The 26,440-nt window shown below is 40.0% G+C and overlaps 1 protein-coding gene across 5 annotated transcripts in view; it reads right to left on the bottom strand.

Annotated features, from left to right (window-relative positions):
• The window catches only part of DLGAP1 (DLG associated protein 1), an 846,176-nt gene that overhangs the window by 152,230 nt on the left and 667,506 nt on the right, over positions 1–26,440 (bottom strand). For all 5 annotated transcript variants that reach the window (XM_068562839.1, XM_068562840.1, XM_068562841.1 and 2 more), the window contains 2 exons: positions 18,001–18,178; positions 8,369–8,609 (listed from right to left, as the gene is read on the bottom strand). In XM_068562839.1, the coding sequence (XP_068418940.1) occupies positions 8,369–8,609; positions 18,001–18,178 (419 nt within the window). The remainder of the gene's footprint in view (positions 1–8,368; positions 8,610–18,000; positions 18,179–26,440) is intronic.

Raw genomic sequence — 26,440 nt, 5'->3', positions numbered from 1 at the left:
TCATAATGCTTGTCAAGGTGTACGTGCTCCAGGATTAGCCATTATCTCTGTTATTAAACTAAGCGAGATTGAGAGATTAAAATGAAAGCCAAGGTAGAGGCATTCTGATGTGTAATTTACATAGTGCTTCCTTATTAATGATCTCATTTGAACCTCACAACAACCCTAAAGGCTGGAAGACCCTGGGGCCCCATCACTATTGGCCCTGTGACAACCCCTCCGATGGGCAAAGGCAGATTTGAGTGCTGTCTACGGTGCATGATACCTCCAGGCTTGGCGCTTTGGTCCTGAGAGGCAATTTTTTTTTTTTTTAACGTTTTTATTGGAGTATAATTGCTTTACAATGGTGTGTTAGTTTCTGCTTTATAACAAAGTGAATCAGTTATACGAGAGGCAATTTTTTAAAAAATTTATTTTATTGAATTGTAGTTGATTTAACAATGTGTTAATTTCTGCTGTACAGCAAAGTGATTCATATATATATATATTCTTTTCCATTATGGTTTATTACAGGATATTGAATATAGTTCCCTGTGCTCTGCAGTAGGACCTTGTTGTTTATCCATTCCATATACAATAGTTTGCATCTGCTAATCCCAAGCTCCCAATCCATCCTTCCCCCGACCCCCTCTGGCCCCCTTGGCAACCACAAGACTGTTCTCTATGTCTGTGAGTCTGTTTCTGTTTCTTATATAAGTTCATTTGTGTCATATTTTAGATTCCACATATAAGTGATATCATATGGTATTTGTCTTTCTCGGTCTGACTTATGTCGCTTAGTATGATAATCTCTAACTCATTCCATGTTGCTGCAAATGGCATTATTTCATTCTTTATTATGGCTGAGTAGTGTTCCATTGTGTGTGTGTGTGTATATATATATATATATATATATATATACACTACGTCTTTTTTATACATTCGTCTGTCTATGGACATTTAGGTTGTTTCTATGTCTTGGCTATTGTGAATAGTGCTGCTATGAACATAGGGGTACATGCATCTTTTTTAATTATAGTTTTGTCTGGGTATATGCCCGGGGTGGGATCGCAGGATCATATGGCAACTCTATTTTCAGTTTTTTGAGGAACCTCCATACTGTTCTCCATAGTGGCTACACCAATTTACATTCCCCACCAACAGTGTCAGAGGGTTCCCTTCTCTCCACACCCCCGAGAGGTGATTTATATGCAGCAAAACCACTGGAGGAGATGAAAGCAGAAGACACTCTTCAGACCCTCTGTCTTCCTCAGTGTCGACAGGACTTCTGCATTTTATGACTTCATAATATTTCTACTTAGAGTGCAGAAGAATGTCACCTTGAGGGCCCCAAAGAAGAAACGTTATAACCAAAATTCTTCCAAAAGTCATCACTGTCAGTTTTCTCAGATGTAAAAAACAGAGCAGTTGCCTCACAAGAGGCATAAGTTGGACTACAAATCTTGCCTTTTTTTTTTTTTGGTTTAGGCCTTCTAAGATGGGAGGAAGTGGAAATCTCCAGTTCTACTTGGATGTTTGGAGAAATTCAAGGAAGGGAGCTTCATAAGCAGAGGGAAAAGGAACCAGTCCAGGCAAGATCTGAAATTTATTACTTGTTCTTATCTTGAATAGAAAAAAAAGGCTCTTCGTTTAAAAAAATTGCTGGCCGCTGTGTGTCCTTTGAACTTCTGAACTTTTCCCTCATTGCTTTATAAAAACAACCTGTTAATTAACTTTGCGCCTGTTAGAAAGAAGTGAGCTTCCTCTGAACTCTTAGGATTCTCCATGAATTTGTACAGCTGGGGCTCAAACAGGCAAAGGGCTATGGCTCACCTGGGGTTTTATTCTGACTTTGCCTCCAGCTAGAAGCCCACCACTTTGGGCCTTGCTTTTCCTACCTTAAAATGGGCTCTGTGGATTAGATCAGGGGTGGCAGCCTCTTTCGGTAAAGGGCCAGAGCGTAAACATTTTTGGCTTTCTGGACCATACGGTCTCTGGAGCAACTACTCAAGCCACAGACAGTGTGTCAACAAATGGATGTGATTTTGTGCCCATAAAATTTTTTTTACAGAAATAGGCAGCAGGTTAGATTTGGCTCATAGGCTGTAGTTTCAGATCCCTGGATTGGATGATGTAGAAGTTTCTATTGCTAATATTTTATGATTCAACTTGTTTTAACAGCAATGCTATTTCCCTGGGAAAGTCACCTTGATTATCCAAACTTTTAAATGATTTATTTTTTATTTATTTATTTTTGGCTGCATTGGGTCTTAGCTGAGACACGTGGGTTTCTCTCTAGTTATGGTGCGAGGGCTCAGTAGTTGTGGCATGTGGGCTTTGTTGCCCCGCAGCATGTGGGATCTTAGTTCCCTGAGCAGGGATCGAACCCACGTCCCCTGCATTGGAAGGTGGATTCTTTACCACTGGACCACCAGGGAAGTCCCCAAACAGTTGTTGAGTATGGAGTTGGTGAGGTACTTAAGTTTTTTTTTTTTTTGCTAATTACTGCAGCATTATTCACAATAGCCAAGATATGGAAACAACATAAGTGTTCATGGAGGGATGGATGGATGAAGATGTGGTATATAGATACACAATGGAACATTATTCAGCCACAAAAAGGGAGGAAACCCTGCCATTTGTGACAACATGGGTGGACCTTGAGGTCATTATATTAAGTGAAATAAGTCAGAGAAAGAGAAATACTGCATAAGCTCACTTATATGTGGAATCTAAAAAAGCTGCACTCTTAGAAAGAGAGAGTAGAGTGGTGGTTACTAGGGGCGGGAGGGTGGGGGAAAGGGGAAGACAGTGGTCAAAAGAACAAACTTCCATTTAGAAGATGAATAAGTTCTGGAGATCGAATGCACAGAACTGTGATTATAGTCAACAATACTGTATTACATTCAAAGTGGCTGAGAGACTAGGTCTTAAATGTTCTCACCACAGAAAAGAGGTGATAATTATGTGCTGTGATGGAGGTGTTAGCTAACACTGTGGTGCTAATCATATGAATGTATCCGATCAACTCATTCTACACCTTAAACGTACACAGTGTGGTATCTTTGTCCAGTTTTAGCATCAGGGTGATGGTGACCTCATAGAATGAGCTTGGGAGGGTTTCTTCCTCTGCAATTTTCTGGAATAGTTTCAGAAGGATAGGTGTTAATCCCTCTGTAAATGTTTGATAGAATTCGCCTATGAATCCCTCCGGTCCTGGACTTTTGTTTGTTGGGAGTTTTAAAATCACAGTTACTTGAACTTAGACAATGTAGTATGTCAATTATATCGGAGTAAAACAAGTATTTTTCTGCATCTTCTCTTACCTTTTTTTCCTCCATTATTGAATGCCTAGCATGTGTGTTATAAATGTAAATTACTACCTTAATGTTATTCTGCTTAAGATCTTGTGTGTTTAGGGTTTGTTGCTGTTGCTGGGTGTGGGGGGGGAAGCAGGCTGTATGGGATCGGAGTGTAGGATGCTGGAAGGCAGGTTTGGTGTGGTCTTCTAGATGGGATGGCTGCCTGCATGTGATGACCCAAACCTTTGAGAACTCCTGGGACATTAGCCCCGACCTCAGGTGCTCAAAAAGGTAACTGCGTTTGTATCTGGAGCTGGGAAAGTGTGTGAGGTTAAGATTATGGAAGAGCGTGTCTCCATTTAAAGGAAAATGCGATCTCTCTTGTTAGAAAAATCAAACTGGAAAAACATGCTGTGATCACCGCGGCCCCAAGCCGCACTCAAGAGGGCAAAGTGTGTTGGCTCCCTGCTGGAGGGCCCTGGCTCCTCGCCAGGGTGACGCTCTGTCCTGGGCCCTCGCTGCCCTTCCTGGGGGCTCCATCAAGAACAGGAGACCAGTTCAACCCCATCCATTTCTAAGAGCTTCCGCTAATAAAAGAATATAGCACACAGGCCAAACTTGAGGAGCAACAGTGTGGCATATACTTACTCTTTATAAATATTATATTATTGCTACATAAAGCTTCCTTCAAAAACTTGTAATTTCAAAGGGAAAACTTCTTAAAAGATCAGAGAAGCATATATCATGATAGTCTGCCTATTTCTGTCAAAGAGTATTATTTTAATTCAAATATTATATTGGCTTTTAAAATCATGAAAAGCAATATGTGCTTATTGAAAACTCCCTCTGTCCATACCCACTGACCCTCCTGCCTACTACTTGCTGGGTAACAACTACAAACGATGTATTTTGTCTCTTCTGACCACGTGTGTGTCTGTGTATCTGTATGAGTAGATCCACTGACGATGATACACTATTTTTGCTTATTCAGGCTCCTGGTGTCACCATATTGAAGTCTGTCTAGCTGCAATGTGGTAATGCTTTTGATAGATCCTGGATGCTTAGCGTAGGAAGTAAAAAGAAACCTCATCCTTAAACGCATACAATTGCATTTGTATATTCCACGAGGAGGCCAGTCGAATCCAATACTCTGAAGTGGAGGTCTGGGTCTGTTTCTAACACCAAGTTCTACTTTCACCTAAAATATTCAGACGATTGAGGTAAGGGTGCTTGTTTTCCCACAGTCATAGGGCTAACTGCCCTCTTAAAATTTTTACTTTCCTACAGTAGCTCTAATCCTCAGCAAATAGTCCCAGGTGCGATGATTATATAAAAACCTGTTGAATCTATTAGATGGAGAGATTATCTGCGTGCCTGAAGCAGATGATAAGCTGAGATAACATAGGACTGTATCATAGTTAGATAAACTGAAAAGTCAATAAACCAAAAGAAGCATAACTATAAATCACTCCCTAACTCAGCTCCTAGTTGGCCCCTGAGGCTCCATTAATCCTTGATCATTTTACTCGGGGCTCCTTAGGGCCATTTAGAGCCAAGCCCATCTTCCTGATTCTCCCACGTGGCAGTAGACACTGTTGTGGACCTTTGTCGGTGGTGTCATTTTGCTCAGATGAACAATGGACAAGGCTGGAGGAGAAAAGCTTAATAGTCTATTTTGTTGAAAATCTGAACCATTCAAAATGGGCTGACACAAAAATCAAAGACTCAGAATGCGGACTGTCGTGGGGAGAAAAGGTATAGCTATTAACTGCATTTGACAAAAACGAAGCATTGTTTTTCAGGCAAAGGGAAGTTTAAGACAAATGGAATCTGTTGTAAATGTCCCAAGAATAATGAGCAAAGGAGAAATCTACGTCATGTCCCAACGCGGATGTAAATCTGACCTGTGTACGTGGGGAAATGGTTAAAATTAGAGCAAAGTCAGTTCCTGATTAACACAGATGAGCGCACGCTTTCAAAAATTAGTAGGTCCTATGAGAAAGTAGATTTTCTATGGAAGGAAACCAGTAGAAGAAAATATGATGGTACTGACATCACGTGACAGAGAAAGGGAAAATTGTGTGTGTGTGTGTGTGTGTGTGAGAGAGAGAGAGAGAGAGAGAGAGAGAGAGAGAGAGAGAGAGAGAAAGAAGAGGGGTAAGGAGGAAACCCAGGAATTATGAGAGCAGTAGAATGAAGGGCACAGAATCTTATTATATCCTAAAGTGACTTTTTAAAAAGAACCAATTCATGGCATAGAGAAATTGTGAAAAGTGAAATTAGAATTCTAAAGGCTTTACTTAGAATCTACTGTAATATTTAGCCCTTAAATAGTTTGCTTACTTTTCCCCGACTGTAAAAATGATATATCATAATGTTGACTTGGATGATGAAGGGTGAAGTCACTGGCTGTCCTGTACAAAACTCTGATATTTTATGCTTCACCATTCCCTGTGATATCTTCCTGCCCCTAAACCCCTGCAGCTGCAGCCAAGCCTGGAGCCTTCCCATCTAGAAGGCTGCAGGTGGACGGGGTCCAGGACTTAGGACAAGGCATGTGGAGCCCAAGATGGAGCAGTTGCTGTCATCTCCGTGATGTTTTCATTTATTTCTTTTATTATTTGGCTGTTCTCCCACATAGGGCCTCTGGCTAAAACCCCTCCAATTTAATTTACATTCTATTTTATTTTATTTTATTGGCTGTGTTGGGTCTTCATTGCTTCATGTGGGCTTTCTCTAGTTGCGGCGAACGGGGGCTACTCTTCGTTGCGGTGCATGGGCTTCTCATTGCAGTGGCTTCTCTTGTTGCAGAGCATGGGCTCTAGGCGCGCGGGCTTCAGTAGTTGTGGCACGCAGGCTCAGTAGTTGTGGCTCAAGGGCTCTAGAGCGCAGGCTCAGTAGTTGTGGCACACGGGCTTAGTTGCTCTGCAGCATGTGGGATCTTCCCTGACCAGGGATGGAACCTGTGTCCCCTGCATTGGCAGGCAGATTCTTAACCATTGTGCCACCAGGGAAGTCCCTTAATTTACATTCTAAATGGAACAGCACAGGACGCCCTCCTAGGCCTTGCTCACTTCCTTCTCTGATAGGCTTGTCAGATTTAGCAAACACTACAGACACTACAGATAATTCTGTTGTATAAGTAGGTCCCATGCAATATTTGGGATATACTTACACTACAGAAGTATTCACTGTTGATCTGCAATTATGATGTAACTGGCAACCTGGATTTTATCTGGATTTTTATTGTTTGAACTCTGCAAACCCCCAGAGCAGCTGGGAAGGGTCTTAGGAAGGTCAGAATAGGGTATTTGGGGTGAAGAGCACAGTACAAAGAGTAAGTAAATTCTCTCTTAAAGGACGAAACACAAACGCCTCTTAGTTGATCTGAAAACAGCCATTCTGGAGTCCTTGTCACTTTACCCACAACACTGCTCCCTGCAGGGGTGGTGGAGGTGGAGGTGAACCAGTAGCCCTTTTCCTTCCCTCGGCCCTTCTGGGCAAGGATCTGCATTTTGCATGTTTAAGGAGTAACTGCAGCACAGAAGAGTAGCTGGTGGGTGACGAGGCCGCTATACAGAGAACGGACCAGACACGGAAGAGGGCTGGGGGGGAGTTGGAGGTAGGGACAGGGAAACAAGGAAACACCAAAGACGCAGTGAGGAGCTAGAGGCGCAGACAGACCTTCAAGCCACACTTAGTGCACAAATGTAAACACACATAAATGTGCCCATGAATGAATTTTAAAATGTGTTCATTTCCTGAATCAACCTTATTTAACTTATTAACCTTGTCTGGGCTGTTCTTGCGAAATTTCCTAGTGAGCAAGAATGCACACCCCCCATCTCTGGTGGGAGACAGCCAGCCAGGGCCAGAGCTACTGGGCTCTGGCGGGGCTGCTGAGCCAGGGTAACGTCTAGAAGCATCTTTCCCCTAATCCTGAGATCCCAATTTGCATTGGTCCAGAAGGAATGCCTATTGTTTCACCTCTAATGGTTATTTGCAAATTCTATCTCAACCCTGTCTTTCTAGTTAGTAGGATTTTAATTCAGGTTTGAGAACCTATTAATTCTCAAGCCTGCAAAAGTTCTAGGCTGAATGATAATTACACTTGAGGCACCTAGAACAAAAACTGAAGGATACAATAGTCTAGCACAGACTCTTCCTTCTAATTAATTCATCATTATTTATCTTGACTCTTGGTTTGATGATCTTTTTGTAGAATTAGTCTTTATTGGAGTAATGCTGAATTCCATCAAAGTTAAGACTAGTTAACTATGGAGGGTATTTTCTTCTTGGACCCAAATGTTATTAAAAAAGCACCCCAGAACCCAAAAAACACACGTACACTGTCACACACAATCTATGGCTATGTTCCAATGTAGGTCCAGTGTCATGGAAACCAGTTAAGCTCTGCTGTGCCTCTCTGACTAAAATCAGATCAAAAGACAGTGTAGCAGCATAAACCTAAATTCAGTTTAGAGGGAAAAGGAGGTTCTGTATGCGTATAGTCAGGAGGTTTTAAAATGATGAAATAAATCTGCCTTCTGTTATAAGGAAAGAAAACTCATAAACTGTGCAATCAATATTACTGCATCAGCCATTTCTAATTTTGTCACAGTGGTTCTTCAGGTCTTTTGGGAGAGTCATTTTGTGGATATCTTGGAATTTAAAAAGCTTTCCAACTCTGTGATGCTCAACAATCAGGGTGTCTGATTCCTGGAGGGGTCACACCCCTAAAAGTCGGGGCCTGATGATGGAGAGTAGGAGTTGGGTGGGATGAGTGTGCTGGTCCTAGGATGTTGTGTGGGCGTTTTGGGAAGATCTTCCCCCTGTGCCATCCCTCTTGGTCCCACAGTTGCAGTCTCGTCTGTTGGTACCAGAGATGGAGATGGAGGAAGAAGGGGGTGCGTGGATGTGGCCGGAGGCTGGGGATAGAGGCGGGCAGGGAAGCAGAGGCGCTGCCTCCCGGGGTGTGGGTGGGGTTTGGTGACGGGTGACCGTGTGATAACAGCGAGGGGACCACGTGCAGTGTCTGGGGGCAGTCGTGCCGCCCCCCGGGCGCGGGGCCAGCTCTGCCCACTCACCCGTGCTGCTCTGGATGGTCCTCACGGTGGTGGTGGTGCGCGGCGGGGAGGAAGACCTCAGCGACACGCACTCGTCGTCCTGCGAGCAGCCCTTCTCGATGGCGCGCACGTAGCTGTGGCTCCGCATGCGGAAGCAGCCGGGCATCGGCAGGTCCAGGGCCTCCACCGCCTGTGACTCCAGCTCGCTGAACACCGACTCGCACACCGACTCGAACTGCCCGTTCACTTCCATCTCGCTCACCTGCGGGCGAGACGGGACCGTAACACCGCGCTGCTCCGGGGGAGAAGCCGCCTCGCCTCGGAGAGTCTCCAAAGTGCATCCCCCAGAAGAACGCCCCGTCCGATTGCAGTAAACTCCAGCGCATTTTATTTCCTCTACCTGACAGACTAAAGTAGAATGGTATCTAGTTTATGATCCCAAATAGTCAATTAAATTCTAAAGAAAAAGAACTTTGTTTTTAGAATGGAAGGAAGCGTGGTGTAGGGAAATCTTACATCAGGGCACGCCAAGGTGCTAATTCTTCCTTATTTATCAATGCAAACCTAGGGGCCAATTTTATAGGCCTACGGCCAGAGTTCGTATATTTCAGTGGGGCTGTAATTTTAGCACAAACGTTTTAGAAACTAGTATTTTTATTGTGCCTTTGGAAGTGACTAGTTTGTCAAATAATTTGCATCAACTGAAACTTAATTTAGTGCAAAGTATAAAAACAGGCCCTATATTTTCTGGCAAGATACCCACATCATGCACAAAAATAGACCAAACCCAGATGTCAAAATCTTGAAAGGCACTATTGAGATTTTCGAACTATCTACATACTATTTAAAGAAGGTTTCACTCTTCTCTATAAAAGCTGATATGGTCCACAAATTGTTTATAAATGTGTTTTAATATTCTTCCAAATGAGGTCTTCCCTTTTTGAAGAATCAGTTTTTATTATTATATTCCTCTGTACATAATTTACATTGGATTTGAGCAGCACCTTAAAAAAAAAAAAAGCCAGAGCAGGTGCTTCTGTCAATTTCTCACTTTGCAGCTGATTTGATAGAGGTGTGGCAGCATTCTTCAAAGTTCTGCTACCTTCTAGAACTTCGTATGTCAAATTTCCTTAATATCAAATTCATGAGTAATTGAAAATTTAACAGATTAAACTATAATTAAGCTTAGAGCATATACTGAAAATGATGGCAATTTTTGCCTGTCTTCATTTTGTGTTATATGAAGATGCAGTCCAATAATGGCTAATTTCTTTAAACTTCAATTACCTTAAAGCATATCAAGTGGAAAGGAGACATACATTTCTTAATAATAATTCTTTACAGTTTAAAGTAGTATTTTCATATACTTTATCTAATTTGATATAAGATCCCTGCACATTTTCAAGGCTAATAATTATATATGTCCATATTTAAAAATTATATATATAATATATACTTGTTTTTAGGAGATAGTTGGAGGTGCATTTAGAGGTGAAGGGACATGATATTTGCAACCAATTGTCAAATATAGAGAGAGTGAGCAAATGAGCCAAAACTTTAATAATCAATGAGTATGAATCTGGGTCAGTGATGTACAGGAGGTCTTTTTATTTTACATGTGACTCTTTTGTCAGTTTGGAATGATTTCAAAGTAAAAAAGTAAAACAAACTATATATATATATTTATTATTATTATTAGATTTTCCCCTATTAATCAAACATCACAAAGAAATAGTAAAGTATCTATCCCTATCAAGGTAACAACAATTAAACTTGGATGATTACCTTTCAGAGGGTATTAGTGCCCCCTACCCTATTTTTCATAAAAAATGAATCAGAAAGTAAATATATTGAATAATTCTGCAACCTGTTTTTTTCCACTTAACCTTCTATTTTATATTTATATTCTTAATAGGATTCTCCTTCTTTATTCTCTCTTTTTTTAAAATTTATTTATTTATTTATTTATTTTTGGCTGTGTTGGGTCTTCGTTTCTGTGCGAGGGCTTTCTCTAGTTGCAGCAAGCGGGGACCACTCTTCATCACGGTGCGCACGCCTCTCACTATCGCGGCCTCTCGTTGCGGAGCACAGGCTCCAGACGCGCAGGCTCAGTAGTTGTGGCTCACGGGCCTCGTTGCTCTGCGGCATGTGGGATCTTCCCAGACCAGGGCTCGAACCCGTGTCCCCTGCATTGGCAGGCAGAGTCTCAACCACTGCACCACCAGGGAAGCCCCTCTCTCTTTTTTTTTTCATAAATTTATTTATATATCTCTTTATTTTTGGCTGTGTTGGGTCTTCGTTGCTGGGCGCAGGCTTTCTCTAGTTGCGTTGAGCAGGGGCTACTCTTCATTGGCGTGCACGGGCTTCTTATTGTGGTGGCTTCTTTTGTTGAGGAGCATGGGCTCTAGGCGCACGGGCTTCAGTAGTTGTGTCTCGCGGGCTCTAGAGTACAGGCTCAGTAGTTGTGGCGCACGGGCTTAGTTGCTCCGCGGCAAGTGGGATCTTCCCCGACCAGGGCTCGAACCTGTGTCCCCTGCATTGGCAGGTGGATTCTTAACCACTGCGCCACCAGGGAAGCCCCTTCATTCTCTTTTAACTTTTTGTTTTTATTATATACAGATACAGAAAACCATGCAAAATAAATGCATAGCTTGTGAATTATAATAAAGCCAATGTTTTATTATTTGTTCTGGTCCTTTGCTTTGATTATCTTCTTCAGAGACTTCTATTATCTCTATGGTCAATCTTTGCCTATCTTCCATATTTATCAATTTCTCTTGAATTCTTTTTAACTCTTCTTTTTTCTTGATTTAAAAACTCTTCCTCGTTTTCAGGTTCTATTTTTCTCAGTGTATAAAATGTCTCATTCACTTGCTCCTCTATTCCCTCAGTCTAATCTTCATTTCTGAAATGATTTTTCTTTTACTTCTAATTCTTTCCTGAGTTCTGTGACATCATTTTTAAGTTTTTGAAAATTCAGATATATCTTTTCCTCCCATGTCTTATGTCATTTTCTTAATGTTTTTTAGCTTATTTTGAAAGAGTGTGTTACAGTTTTGACCTATTTTGTGGGTGTGTCTTTCTGGCATGCTTTCATTTTCTGTAGGAATGTTATTCTGCTCCTTATTCTCTTTTCTTTATTATAGTGACTTTGACTGTGATTTAAAGTGGATATTTTTTTGTTCCTCATTTCTCAGTAAAGTTAGTTTTTCTGATCTTGAGAGGGTGATACATTCAGAATTTTCCCCCTGAATTTTCCACAGGGCTTCCTCTTCTATTGTTTTAGCATCGTGTTGCTTTCCAAGATTTCCTGATTCTCTTGTTCCTTCCCCCAACTTTTACCTGAACCTTCTCTTTTCCTCTTTGCTATTGTCTCTATCTTGCTCGTATTTGATTCTGTTCCCAACTGTTTCTTCTCAGAACTGGGCCCTCTTCTTGAAGGAAAAACTGGTTGGTTGGTTTCCAGTGTACACATAGGCTCAGATTTCCCCAACCTCTCCTGATTTTACTGCAGGCCCCTTGAATTTACCTGCTCTTAGAGAAGGCAAATCCTTCCCAGTTTCAGCTGCTATTCTCAAATACATACCCGACCCCCACAAACTACCTGCTGCTGGTTTCCTTCTGCTTTACTCACATCCATCAAGAAAGTCATTGTTTTCCTCTGTGTTCTCCAGCACAGATGTGGATGCAACACAGGCTTATGGCTACTGGTAGTTTGTTCCTATCTACTTACATTTTGGGTTCACGGAATATCTTGCCATCTGATTTTGTTGTAAATGTTGTCCATGAGTTTTTAGATTTTCTATCTAGTTGCTCTGTCTGCTTTTATACAGAGACTCAGGGAGATTCAGACACTAAGCCACCACCTCCATGATATTGTATAGTATGATTGGACCATAATTTATTTAACCACTGCTTTGTGGATGATGATTCAAGTATGTCCTTGGAGGCCATGCTATGACCAACTTCCTTGTTTGTTTATCTTTATATTCTGGTACTTTCATTTCTGTATTATAAAGTTCCACAAGTGGGATTCCCGTGCCAAAAGATTTATTTTAGCTTTTGTAGATTTTACCACATTACTTTCAAAAACAATTGTAGCAATTCATCCCAAATAGCAAGTAAGTCAGAGCTCATTTCTCAACATGGTCACCAGTACTGGGTATTAGCTGTTTTTGCTGCCTGATAGGTCAAGAGTGATATTGTGCTGTTTCAGTTTATCTTTACCAGCCTACTAGTGTATATGAACATCTTTTCCTATATTTATTGGACTTGGTACTTTTTTCCCTTTTGATTTGCTATTTCATAAGCTTTGCCCCAAATTCTTTTACGTTGTTTATCTTTTCATACTAATTGGTAGAAACACTTTAGGCAACTGGAACATTAAGCTTTTTTCTTGATGTGTTTAAATGTTCCCCCTGTCAATTTTAACTTTAAGATGTCTTTTGCTACACAGAAATATTTGATTTTTAGTTAGATTAGATGTCTATCTTTTATTTTATGTTTTCTATAATTCTTATTTTATTAAAAGTTATAATTCTCACCATAATATCATACACATATTCCCCTAATTTAAAATTTTTTGTCACTTTGTGTTAGTGCTCCGATTTTAAATTTGTTTGGATTTATTTTCTATATGGAAAGAAGGAGTAGTTTAATGCTCTTTCTACTATATCATGGGCAATTCGCTTGAATTCTCTGAGCCTCATTTTCCTAATCTTTAAAATGCATATAATAATACCTACCTCATAGGGATGCTTTAAGGATAAAAAAAATGAAATATACAAGTGCACATTTCAAGGCACATGGTAGGCATTCGATAAATACTAGATATTATTTTGTGAGATAGTGTAGTGGGAAGAATGAGACAAGTTACTCTAATTCTCTAAGACTGAGTTTCATAAATTAAAAAAATGATCTTTCTTACAGTTGCTATGAAATTAATGAGATAATATGCAAAGCTTATAGCTTATATCAGGTAAGCAATACATGGTAACTATTCCATTATTCTCATTTTCATTATTACTACTACTATTATTGGCATTATTATTGCCACACATACCCCAATTCCAGCAGACATTGGAGAAGCTTACCAGTTAGGAGTCAGGACACCTGGGTTTTCTAGGTTCTGTCACTGACTAGCTGTGTGCTGACAGATGCTTAATTTATTTGAGTTTCCATTTCTTTGTATATATAAAGTGAAGGGATGATCTAGGTCAAAAGTCACAGCTAAACTGCTGGTATTACCACCAAGCACAATAACTACCTATTACATTCGTGTTTTAAAAATGATGTGGGACTTCCTTGGTGGTGCAGTGGTTAAGAGTCTGCCTGCCAATGCAGGGGACACGGGTTCAATCCCTGGTCCGGGAGGATCCCACATGCTGTGGAGCAACTAAGCCTGTGCGCCACAACTACTGAGCCTGCGCTCTAGAGCCCACGGGCCACAACTACTGAAGTCTGCGTACCCTATGGCCCATGTGCTGCAACTACTGAGCCCACGTGCTGCAACTACTGAAGCCTGCACTCCTAGAGCCTGTGCTCCTCAACAAGAAAAGCCACCATGATGAGAAGCCTGCGCACCGCAACGAAGAGTAGCCCCTGCTCGCTGCAGCTAGAGAAAGCCTGAGCACAGCAACAAAGACCCAATGTGGCCAAAAAACTGTTAAAAAATAAATAAAGATAATGGAGTCCCTCTTAAAAAAAATAAAAAAATAAAAATGATGTGGAAACTCAACATGTTACTGGACAAAATATGTCTGTGAGCTTCTAGTTTATGATTCCAGATGAAGATATTTGAGGTTTGGACTTGAAATAAATTAAGATGTAAATTAAACTCATTTGGAAATGACAGTTATTATACCAAATATTTTTTTAAATGTGACTTTCTATAATTCTTTCTTCTCAAGTCTTACTTTAAAAGCCCCTGTTTTATTAGATGTATATATAGTAAAAAAATATAGAAAGGTTATAAACATATAACAAGGTGTTCAGTTTTTCTCTATCATCCAAGCACAGTCTGTTTTTAGGAATTTTTTATTTCTATAAGGTATGAATGGCAGAAACAAACAATTTAGTTATTCTAGACCAATTTCTTGGCTTACAACATTTTACTTTGATCTTTCTAGGAGCCTTTGATGAATAATATATCAATAATATATCAGGTTTTAAGGAGGAATAGGATACAATGTACTTAAATTCTATACTACTAGAGCTGCTACTAAAGATCTATAAGAGAGAATATCTCCGACATCACAAAAACCAACTACTTTTTGAAAAGCCTAGAGTATATATGGTAGGATTGCTTTGAAGAAGAAAGCATTCCCTTTGAATAATGACAACGTTGGGATTGCGATAGAAAGTTTGAAATTATCCATCACGATGCTCTATTACTTGAAAATTGAATATGGAACTAGAAAAATGGTGTGTCATTAGGAATCCACTTAGGATGGCTCTGCTTTCTGTATTTTGCTTAAGGTGAAATGATCACGCCACTGAATTGCAGACTTGACCCGCCCCTGGATCAAGGCCCACATGTGCCTCTTCAGTGATTGGTTGATACTTTACTAAGTTGTCACCAGGAAGTGACACTGTCTCTAGGAAGGTCAGATCTACAGCGTAGGGACTAAAAGCAGGCAGCTGTGTAGACGCATGTCCTGATGGGGACGTGACCTGCTCTCCTGTTTTAACCATGTAAAATTATGAAAGCTGTTAAGTGTGTATGAACATTTTCCAACAAAATATTCTAAACCCACCGAAGTATTCTGCAGGTATGACACCTGGGATTTGTAGACTATTTTGCAATTCTGGAAGGCTATGTGACCATGAGCCTGTCCAGAATAAAGATAAGCTTAAAAACGTTTTAAATATTATATTGTTTACTGTGAAAAACGTAAGAACAAGGCAAGTCCAAATTTCACCAAATGAGGCGCCAAATATTTACCTAAGAGTTGGGATAGAGGGTATCACTGGACAGCAGTACCTAGCACAGATAAGTGTGCATACTCTTGGAGATTACATTTATTTATTCATTCATTCATTCATTTTTGCATACTGCTCTGTGCGGCATGGGGGATCTTAGTTCCCTGACCAGGGATCGAACCCTGGCCCCTGGCAGTGGAAGTGCAGAGTCCTAACCACTGGACCGCCAGGGAATTCCCTTTGGAGATTACTTTAAAGTGAGGAAATGTACAGTAGGCAAATACTGGAATCTAGTATGTCAGCTTTCCCTGACTCCTGCCCTACCCTGCTTTTGGAGCCTTGCTGTGGTCCCTGCCTTTGCTTTTCAAGAACCCATTTAGAGCAGGGAGCTCTATTTTGATGGTAGGGACAAAATGAGAGCAGTGGTCCTATTTCGGGGTCTCACTCTGACAGATCAGAGATGCTTCAGTGCTTAGTCTATCACCACCACCAGCATTACCACCTTCACCATCACCACTACCACCACCACTACCACCAACTCTACCACCACCATCATTACCACCTCACCACCATCTCCACCACTATCCTCACCACTACCACCACCATCAGCAGCAGCACCAGCAGTAGTAGTAATTCTCACCTTGATGATCACAATGTCTTTCAAACTAGCTTCTCTGCCTCTAGCCTCTTTCTCATCCTCTCCAATCTTTCCTACATTTTTTTTGCTGGATTAATTATCCTCCATCAAAGTTCTGATCATATCTTTTGCCTGCTTAAAAGCTGAAGTTTTAATTAATCTTCAGTCAGTCCCATTCCTAATGAATAAAGTCCAGTCCCCTGGGTCCTGCATGGAAGGCCATGTACAAAAAATGTCCCCAGGACAAAATTCAGAACAGATTTCGCATTGCTGTAAGTATTCTGAGCTCTAACTACACTTGAGAATTCATTATTCCTTGAATATGCTTTAGGCCCGCATTTTCAAAGTTCAGATATATACTATGTTAATAAATTCTTCTTTATTAATGTATTGCTTTATTAGAATCACTTGGAATATTTGTTAAAATGCATATTCCTAGACCCCATGCCTAGAAGCTCTCTCTTTAGAATCCTGGGTACTGAACACCTTTTACTCAGTCACTTTGGGATCTTGGTGACAATTTTGTGACCACAAAGAAAGTCCCATTTAACTTCTGGTTACTTACATATCTTACAGTGTGTTTATAAGAACTAAGATTGTGAAAATATGAAGCAGTTGGCATAGTGCCTGACCCAATAAAAGCAGCTTTAAAAAAATTAATTAATTAATTAATTTTTAGCTGCATTGGGTCTTCGTTGCTGCACATGGGCTTCTCATTTTGGTGGCTTCTCTTGTTGCAGAGCACAGGCTCCAGGCACGAGGACTTCAGTAGTTATGGCTCGCTGGCTTCAGGAGTTGAGGCACATGGGCTCAGTAGTTGTGGCTCGCTGGCTTCAGTAGTTGTGGCACGTGGGCTCAGTAGTTGTGGCTTGCTGGCTTCAGTAGTTGTGGCACGTGGGCTCGGTAGTTGTGGCTCGCTGGCTTCAGTAGTTGTGGCACGTGGGCTCAGTAGTTGTGGCTCGCAGGCTCTAGAGCACAGGCTCCATAGTTGTGGCTCATGGGCTTAGTTGCTTCACAGCATGTGGGATCTTCCTGGACCAGGGATCGAACCTGTGTCCCCTGCATTGGCAGGCGGATTCTTAACCACTGCGTCACCAGGGAAGCCCATACCTCAGAGTGTTTTTGTTCAAGTAATTAACGTTTGTTATTTACAGCACTTTTATGTTTTTTGTATGCTCTGCATTAGACTGTACACTTGGGGAGCAGGAATTAGGCATTATTCACCATTGACTAGCTGGCAAAATCTGGCCCAGTGTTTTGCTCACTGCATATGAGCTGAGTTAATAGTATGGTGCTTAGTTTTAAAAATTGTGATATAAATTAAAATTCAGAGCTCCTAAACATTATTTCAAAAAAATACCCCTTTTTTTTTTGTCCTCCCAGAGGAAGCCCTGGAGCCACCTCCTGCTCGCCTGGTGGCCCCTGAAAGCTGCAGGGTCAGGCCCTCCAGGAGTCCTAGGTTCAACCCTCCCTTGGTCTGGGCAGCCTAACCCTCTCCCACATTCTCTGAGACCATCAGTGGGAGCCATCAAGAAACTTTAGCTGAATATTTCGGATGCAACATTAAGTCACCTTTACTGAGTCTTCATCCCTAGTTCTGGGTACCAGTTCTTAGAAGTGGGCTTGTGTCTTATAACCAAGACGCAGTATTCACCTAGGACCCAGTTGGGGTAAATAGATCGTATCTCATTTCCCGTGCCTGGGTCCCTGTCTTGATTACCTGCTTAATACTTTTATGATTTGACACTGCCTTGGTTTTGCGAATGATGTCTACTCTGTCCTTCTATCCTTCAAACATCTTTACAACCGAAGCCTCATCCAACAACTCCTTAATGACTAATTTGTTGGTGCCATCTGACTGCTAATGAATTTCCAAGGACTCCCCTGATGTGCTTTATCCATCTGCCAAGGACCCCTCCCCTGCTGGTAGACTGTTGGTACCAGGAGCCCCCTGTGGCCAAACCAGGCAGCATTTAGACCTGACCTCCTGCCGGACCCATCAGCATCATTCCGGGGGGTGTCAACCTCCTCACGTCATGCCCTCTTGTTTTCCACCAACCCTCGTACAGTTCACAGATGCAGCCACAGGGCTCACCTGGCTGATGGTGCTCATGGCTCGCATGTAGCTCTCATTCCTGGAGCGGAACTTTGGTGATGTGAGCAGGCCCGCAGGGTCAAGGCTGTCTAGGCTTCGGTTGATGGAGACCTCACTGACCGCCCTCAAGTAACTGTGACTCCGGATCTGGAGTTTGGGGGAGTGCTCATTGGAAATCCTGGAAGAGAACAACGAAGAGTGTGTGTTTAGTCCTGTTCTAACACGCAGGCAGTAATAAGACAGGGTAGGATGGTGATTGATGTGGCACCCTACACACGGGGGCAAATACTAGAGATGCCCTCCCATGGTTGCTAAACTCCCCCGTGGGGTCTAGGAAAGAAAACGTTTGATGGGAAATCATTGAGATCTGATGACATCAGAGAGCAATTATAATTTTTTCAGCCCAGGAAATAATTTCCTCAATCATATTTTCCTAGGCAGCCTGGGGAGGAGAGTAGAGCTGCTACTGCCCTGCCCTGGACTTCTGCCCTGTGTAACTTGCAAGATTTTCCTTTGTACCCAATTCTTTTCTGTGCCATCTTTTTGTTTTTGGACTTTCTAGTAACAGCAAGTGGTTATATATCTATAACTATATCAATCTTTCTATCATCTATTTATCTCTCTAACTAATCTTGATCTCATTTAGTTGAGATTTAACTTAGTGAACAAAACTTAAATTTTAGACATTAAAAATGTGTGCATCTCTAAATCTTGATATCCAAAGACAAGTCTTTACATACTTTATACTCTTCAAATTGTTTCCAAGATGCATTTTTTATTTTATTTTATTTTTTATGAACATATATTTCTTTATTAAGTCAATATCTTTTGCAAAATGAAAAAAGCCTTAGCATACAATATCTTTATACTTAAGGTAATAAATCTGTTTATTAAATGTATTCATATTTGATATATTAAATTCAGAACTATTCAACTGTATTAATAAATTTCCCAATATATTTAATTAATTAATTAATTTATTTTTGCTATTTGACATTAGTCTTTTTTTAAAAAATTTTTATTGGAGTATAGTTGATTTACAATGTTGTGTCCCAGATGCATTTTAAAATTATAAAAGTAGAAATTGCTCCTTGCAAAAAGCCAAGCTATCCATAGGTGCTCAAAGCAGAAAGTGGGTCTCCAATCCCCTTCTTCCTGTTCCAGAATTCCACTCCCTTGAAAGAACTACCCAGAGCAGCTCAGTGTATGTCCTTCCTTACCCTTTCTATACATGTACAAACAATTATTTTTTTAGTAATTAAAAAAAATTTTACTGAAATACAGTTGATTTACAATGTTGTGTTAGTTTCAGGTGTACAGCAAAGTGATTCAGTTATACATATATATCTATTCTTTTTCATATTCTTTTCTATGTTATTACAAGATATTGAATACAGTTCCCTGTGCTATACAGTAGGTCCTTGTTGTTTATCTATTTTATGTATAGTAGTTTGTATGTTTTAATCCCAAAGTCCTAATGTATCCCCTCCCCCTCTTTCCCCTTTGGTAACCACAAGTTTGTTTTCTATGTCTGTGTTTATTACTAATTTTTAAAGTTTGTTTTCACGTGGGATTCAGGGTGAGTTTTCTTTCATTATTAAATTAAAAAAATTTTTGCTGTAACATTGCTTGCAATTAAAAATTAAAGTTGATAAGGAGATAGACGTAGGCCCAATATAGCTGCTATTATTTATCATTATTCTGGAGATCCTAACTAATGAAATTAGAAAAAAAAAAAAAAGAAATACGAATATAAATATTGGGAAGAAAAGGTGAACTTTGAGTATTTACAGATTATACAATTAATTAGCTGGAAGGTAAAAGAAAATCAACTGAAAATCTATGAGAACTAATAAGAGTGATCCCCCAAATAGTTACATACAGGGTAAAAATAGAGAAATTAATAATTTTTCTATATACTTCCACCACCAAGTAGAAATTTTAATTTAAAAATCCCATTCAAAATGGCAAAACATTATAAAATAAGTAGAAATTACAAAAAAGAAATGCACCAGAAATTTTTGAAAAAAGTGATAAAACTTTATGGAGGGCAGGGTTTCCCTGGTGGCTCAGTGGTTAAGAATCTGTCTGCCAGATGTAGAGAATGGACTTGAGGACACGGGGAGCGGGGAGGGTAAACTGGGACGAAGTGAGAGAGTGGCATGGACATATATACACTGCCAAATGTAAAATAGATAACTAGTGGGAAGCAGCTGCATAGCACAGGGAGATCAGCTCGGTGCTTTGTCACCACCTAGAGGGGTGGGATAGGGAGGGTGGGAGGGAGACGCAAGAGGGAGGGGATATGGGGATATATATATATGTATAGCTGATTCACTTTGTTGTACAGGAGAAACTAACACAACATTGTAAAGCAATTATACTCCAATAAAGATGTTAAAAAAGAAAAAAAAAAAGAAAGAAAAAAGAAAAGAATCCACCTGCCAATTCAGGGGACACAGGTTCGAGCCCTGGTCCAGGAAGATCCACATGCAGCGGAGAACTAAGCCCGTGCGCCACAACTACTGAGCCTGCGAGCCTAGAGCCCGTGCTCTGCAACAAGAGAAGCCACCGCAATGAGAAGCCAGCGCACCGCAAGGAAGAGTAGCCCCCGCTCACCGCAGCTAGAGAAAGCCCGAGCGCAGCAACGAAGACCCAACGCAGCCAAAAAAAAAAAAAAAAAAAAAAAAGTTTATGGAGGGCAATAAACAAGTACTAATAATAGAGGAAAACAAATTTCCTGGAGGGAAAACTCAATTTTGTAAAAAAATTAAATTTTCCCTAAATTAATCTATAAATTTTATACTAAAAGCTGAGAATTTGATTAACAGCCACTTTTTGCAGCTACACTGAAGGAGGGGACAAATTAGAACAGATCTAGAATTTAACATCAAAAGGAAACCTCTTATGTATTTTACTACCACAAAAGAGAAATTGATTGTTCTAGCAGTGTTCCCTTTGGATCCTGTGTCATTATGGAGATTCCCCATGGACCACTTTATAAATGCCCATGCCAAAAATCCCAGCCAAAAAACAAGTAAACTGAAGAATAAATTTTCCCTTTGAGATTTCTTCTAGGAAAAGAGAGACTTAGCTAGAAGCATTTATAACCTGAAGTTCACTTTCACATAGAACTTGAGAGGTGACAAATGTGTTTCTTTGGCTATTTTGTAACCTGACCCAGAGCAATGATATTGCCAACATAAATAATGCTGCTCTTCCAAGCGGTTATCAGGGCAGCATTGGGGGTGGCTGTTTTGTAAATGATCTCCATTCAAAAGAAGAAGTGAAAACCCAATGTTTTGAGAAATGAGTGTCTGTCTGCTGGCTGAGATGGAGAAATGAAGCATCATTGAAATAATCATTCACCCTGGCCACTTGTTATGAAATAAGGCATAATTCCCAAATTCCAAACTGAAAAATCATTCAGAAGAGATTGAATAGTTCTACTTTGGTGAGTCATTCCTGATAAAACAATGCATTCTTTAATGATACACTGAATATAAGGAAATGAACTCATTTATCTTGTCCACTCAGAGAGCAGAGCCCACAGCTGTCAATATAAAGGGTACAGTATGTACATGTGCTCCTGATGCTGAAACAGTCATGAAAGAAATTCCAAAAAAGAATGCAGTGATTATTTTCACCTCAAGAGGAAGTTGATTTGCTAGGAAGGAAAGGAGTGTGCCTATTCAGAAATATTAGCTCTCGTGTAAGATTAATTATTTATCAATGTTAGCCTATTCAAATGACATCCATCATTTTTCACTTTCTCCCCAGATTGCTTATGCTAAGTTAACCTCTCATGGCTTAACCCAACTGAACTGAGATTTTGGCCTGGTTGAGCCCCATTCATTATCTTGTCCTTTAACTGCACCCAAAGGTGGGACGACGCCCTTAGGTGGCTGTGGATCAGCTAGACAAACACACTTGGCTAGTGTATCAGTAAGAGTGCCACTGCAAAAAGAGAAAATGCAATAATACTTGGAACACAACATTTAAACAAAATTTTTATTTTATTGAAGTATAGTTTTTTTAAATGTTTTAAAATATTTTAATTTTATTGGAGTATAGTTGATTTACCACAATGGAAAAGAATAGTGATAATAACCTATATGAAGTATAGTTGATTTACAATGTTGTGTTAATTTCTGCTGTACAGCAAAGTGATTCAGTTCTCTCTCTCTCTCTCTCTCTATATATATATATATAAATGTGTGTATATATATATATACACACACACATACACACACACACATATATATATATATACACATTCTTTTTCATTATGGTTTATCACAGGATGTTGAATATAGTTCCCTGCACTATACAGTAGGACCTTGTTGTTTATCCACTCTCTATATAATAGTTTGCCTCTGCTAATCCCAAACTTCCAATCCAACTACTAACCCTCTCCTCTACCATCCCTCTCCCTTGGGGACCACAAGTCTGTTTTCTCTGTCCGGAACACAACATTTTAAATCAATGTCCCCAGAGAAAATGATTAACCCTGTAATATGTCACTAAAGTTATAATTCCACAAGATGAATAAGCTCTGGGGAACTAATGTACAGCATGGTAGCTAGGTAGCTAGGTTTGAATTTTTTTTCCTCCAGAGAAGGAAATGCTTCATGACTCTGTGAGTCTAATGGGAGAATTTCTGGAGGTGATGGACTATCTTACTGATTGATCTGTATCCTAATTTCTGTTTTTTTTTTTTTTTTCTCCCACTTTGCCTTGACTCCGACTTATAAAAGCATTGAAATGTCAGGTTATTCGATAGGACTCAGAGGAAACATTTTATTGACTCTGGGGTTAATCCAATTGCTCTGTTTTGAAGATGAAAGTATTTTGTCCTTGGTCATGACTCTGTTATCAATTCACTCTCACAAGCATTCATGGCGTCAACTGAGAGGCTTTGATTCCTTGGGCCTCAGTGTGGAAAATGGTACTTAGTGGGTGACACCACTCAGTTACTAGTTTTGGGGAATCTAATGCAGGGTGTTCTTTTGGTCAACCTGCTTTGGTAAAACCGAGCCCAGCTTTCTTCTCAGCAACTTCATGTATGATGCCTTTATAGTCCTTCTGAAAGTATAACTTGCATTCAAGTTGTTCACTTTGGCAGCTCTGAACTCTTGAGTTATTTCTACTTTATAATAATAGCTGACATTTATTACCATTTACAAACCACTTAGTTATTATTAATACCAACCTGCAGATAAGGAAACCATGGTTTTGAGAAGTTATGTCGTGTTCAAGGTAATTGAGACGGAAGCTTGGTCTTTCCCTGACTTCTGTATTCTCTTCCCATCTCCTATTTCTTGGGGAATCTTGCCGGCACTCACATGGGGTTTCCTATTCCTCTCCTTTGCCCTCAAATGTTCTTATTCCCTAAGATTTTACAGTTCTTTATATTCTCATTTTTTCTACATTCTCTCCTTGGACAACCTCATCTGCTCAGTGGCTTCTACTACTAACTTTATCCTGACAACTCACAGATCTATTTGTAGCCCATAGCTCTTAAACTTCAAAACTAAACTTCCAATTAACTATGCATTTCTACCCAGGTGTTCCACAGGTATCAAATACTCATCACAACCCCCAAATGAACATGTTACCTTTTCCCTCAAATTTGCTCCTTTTTACTTATTCCACATTGAGATGAATGGCATTGAAATCTATCCTGTCAACCAAACCAAATATCCAGGTGTTTATCCTGTTTCCCTCTTAACTGTCCAAGTCCAGTTGATGATCAAATTTTCTCAGTTTTACTTCCTGGATACACTTACAATTCCTTTCCTCCATGTCTTCCTCACCCTTCTTGCTTCATTACTTCCTTAGTTCAGCCTTCATCTTGATCCTCCCAAACCAGGCTCCCTATGGCCGGTCTTGTCCCCTCCAGTGCATCTCTCTTCTCCTGCTAGTGATTAGGACACTCTCTTGCTTAAAAGTCCTCTGTGAATCCTCTTCATCGGTGGGAGAAAGTCTAAACTCTGTACTTACTTTTCTAGTATCACCTTTTGCTACTTCCTCACATGTACCATGCATACACTCTCATGCTTCTTTATCTCTGCACATGCTGGTTTTTTTGTTTTTGTTTTTTGCTTGGAATACACTTCTTCCTCCACTTTCTACCCACAGAACTCTTACTTCAACTCATTTATCAGGTCACTAGGTGTTAGAGCACCTATTGCCGGGAGAATCTGGAATCATGATTCCAGATCCCTGAGTCTAATGGGATTCCAGTCAGTTCTCTTTAGAAAGCCTCCTTTGTTCTCCCTGAATAAATAAACTACTTCTCCATCTGTACTCCTGTAGTGTCTTTTATATTTCTCTGCCACACACTTTTCCCATTGTTATAGTTTTTTGTTTATATGTTTGTGTACTCCTTAGATTTTTGAGTTCTTAGAAGGTGGAGTCAGTATTTCATTCATTTTGTTACGCAGTGGTACACTAGCCCTTACATTTTTAAAATGACTAATGATGACTAACACCTACTTGAGTGCGTCCTTTATGCCAGGCACTGTGCATGAATCACCCCATGAAATAGATGAATGAATACATAAATGAATGAGAGGGTAACTCAGTTGATCACTACTCTAGACCTGAAATAGTTTCCAAAATTTCAAAATTCTCTTACTTATAGGTAAAGACCCTATAAAGGATTTTAAAAAGCTTTATTGCGATAAAATTCATACACCATAAAATTCACCCTTTTAACATGTACAGTTCAGTAGTTTTTAGTATATTCACAGAGTTGTGCAACCGTAACCACTAATTTTAGAATGTTTTCATTCCCCCTCCCTGTCCACATTCCTGTACCCATTACTAGTCTCTCTCTATTCCTCCTTACTACTAACCCTTGGAAACCACTAATCTACCTCTTGTCTCTATGTCTTTGTCTGTTCAGGACATTTGATACATATGGAATCATATATCTGTGGCTTTTTCCCACTGGCTTCTTTCACTTATCATGATGTTTTCAAGGTTCATCCATGTTGTAATATGTATCAGTACTTCATTCCTTTTTATGGCTGAATAATATTTCATGGCATGGATTTATACCTTAATTTGTTTGTCCATTCATCAGTTGACAGACACTTGGTTTGTTTCCACTTTTTGGCTTTTATGAATTATGCCGATATGAACAATCATGTTCAAATTTTTGTGTTGGCATAGGTTTTTTCAATTCTCATGACCGTAAAGGTTTATAGGAAAATATTATTCAAGATAACAGAGCAAGAAACTTCACATATGAGGTGGGACTTCTGGAATGACAGAGGAAGGACCTCAGTGAGTCCTATTCTACACAAAAGCAATTGCAGAACTACTGGCAACATCAACCATTACAGAACTCTGGAAATTGAACTCAGAGAACAAACTGAAAATTGTTTATGCAAGAAAAAGTGTTGAATGTAGATACCCGCATTCCCATGCTCCTCAGCTCCTTGGCATAGCAGCCACAAACCACGGAAGCCTCAAATCCAACACAGGGGATGCACTCATGGAGCTCAGTTGAATGCATCATCTTCAGTGCATGGTGATGTTTTGACTGGTCTCTCACCTCCCTGGAAAAGCCCCATCCCCAGAGTGTTGATACTATTTGATCTGACTGGGAGCTCAATTCTGTGGAAAAATCCCTATCCCAGGTTGTTACCCAAAACAGCAGTAATTGGCTGAAATTGCTAACATCATAGCTACCTGAGGTTATAATTTCAGTTGGAGCAAAACAAGAGCCTGGCCCAAAATTTAAAAGAAAGACCTGGAAAATTTGATGGCTATAGAGGATATTTAAAAGTTTTTATGTGCTGCTTAAGAACCTAGAAGGCTTCATGTATGCACAAGGCTGTGCACATGCCCAGAAAAGACCTAAGAAAAGAAAGGACTTTGGTCACTCACCTGTGGCTGACCTTGAAACCCTGCATAAGCAGGAATTGAAAGCTAAGGCTGATTTGTAAACTTCCTGAAATTTGAAAGTGTGCCTTCATAGACAGATGCCATTGGCAAAAGGTGGAAGACTTATTGGTTTAAAGTATTTAGAAAATATTCTGACCAATCACTGGCTAATCACTAAACTATGATGACCCCAGGGTGAACCCAAGGAAGCCAGGTTTAAAAATAAAAGCAAGAATTTAAAAAAAGGAAGCAGAGAAGTCAGTAGATATATGTTGTACGGAATCCAGAATCTAAAGAGCTAGTCCAGGAAAGTTGCTAAAGAATAAGCAGTAGCAAGGTAGAACAAACAAACAACATGAATAAAATAAACTGGGGTGGGAGGGAGAGAAAGGATGGAGGGGGAAATTTGTAGATTAAGAAACTCAAAATATATATCAAATTCAGGAAGTGGGAAACATGAAGTATAGTATTAAGGGAAGGATACTTTGGACGATAAAACCATAAACAAAGGCAAGGTAATGATTACCATAAAAGTCCGGATAGT

Source organism: Eschrichtius robustus, chromosome 14 (genome assembly GCF_028021215.1).
Source record: "Eschrichtius robustus isolate mEscRob2 chromosome 14, mEscRob2.pri, whole genome shotgun sequence".
Classification (NCBI taxonomy): Eukaryota; Metazoa; Chordata; class Mammalia; order Artiodactyla; family Eschrichtiidae; genus Eschrichtius; species Eschrichtius robustus.
Note: the sequence above shows the minus strand (reverse complement) of the source record. Positions and strands in the feature narration are given on the sequence as shown.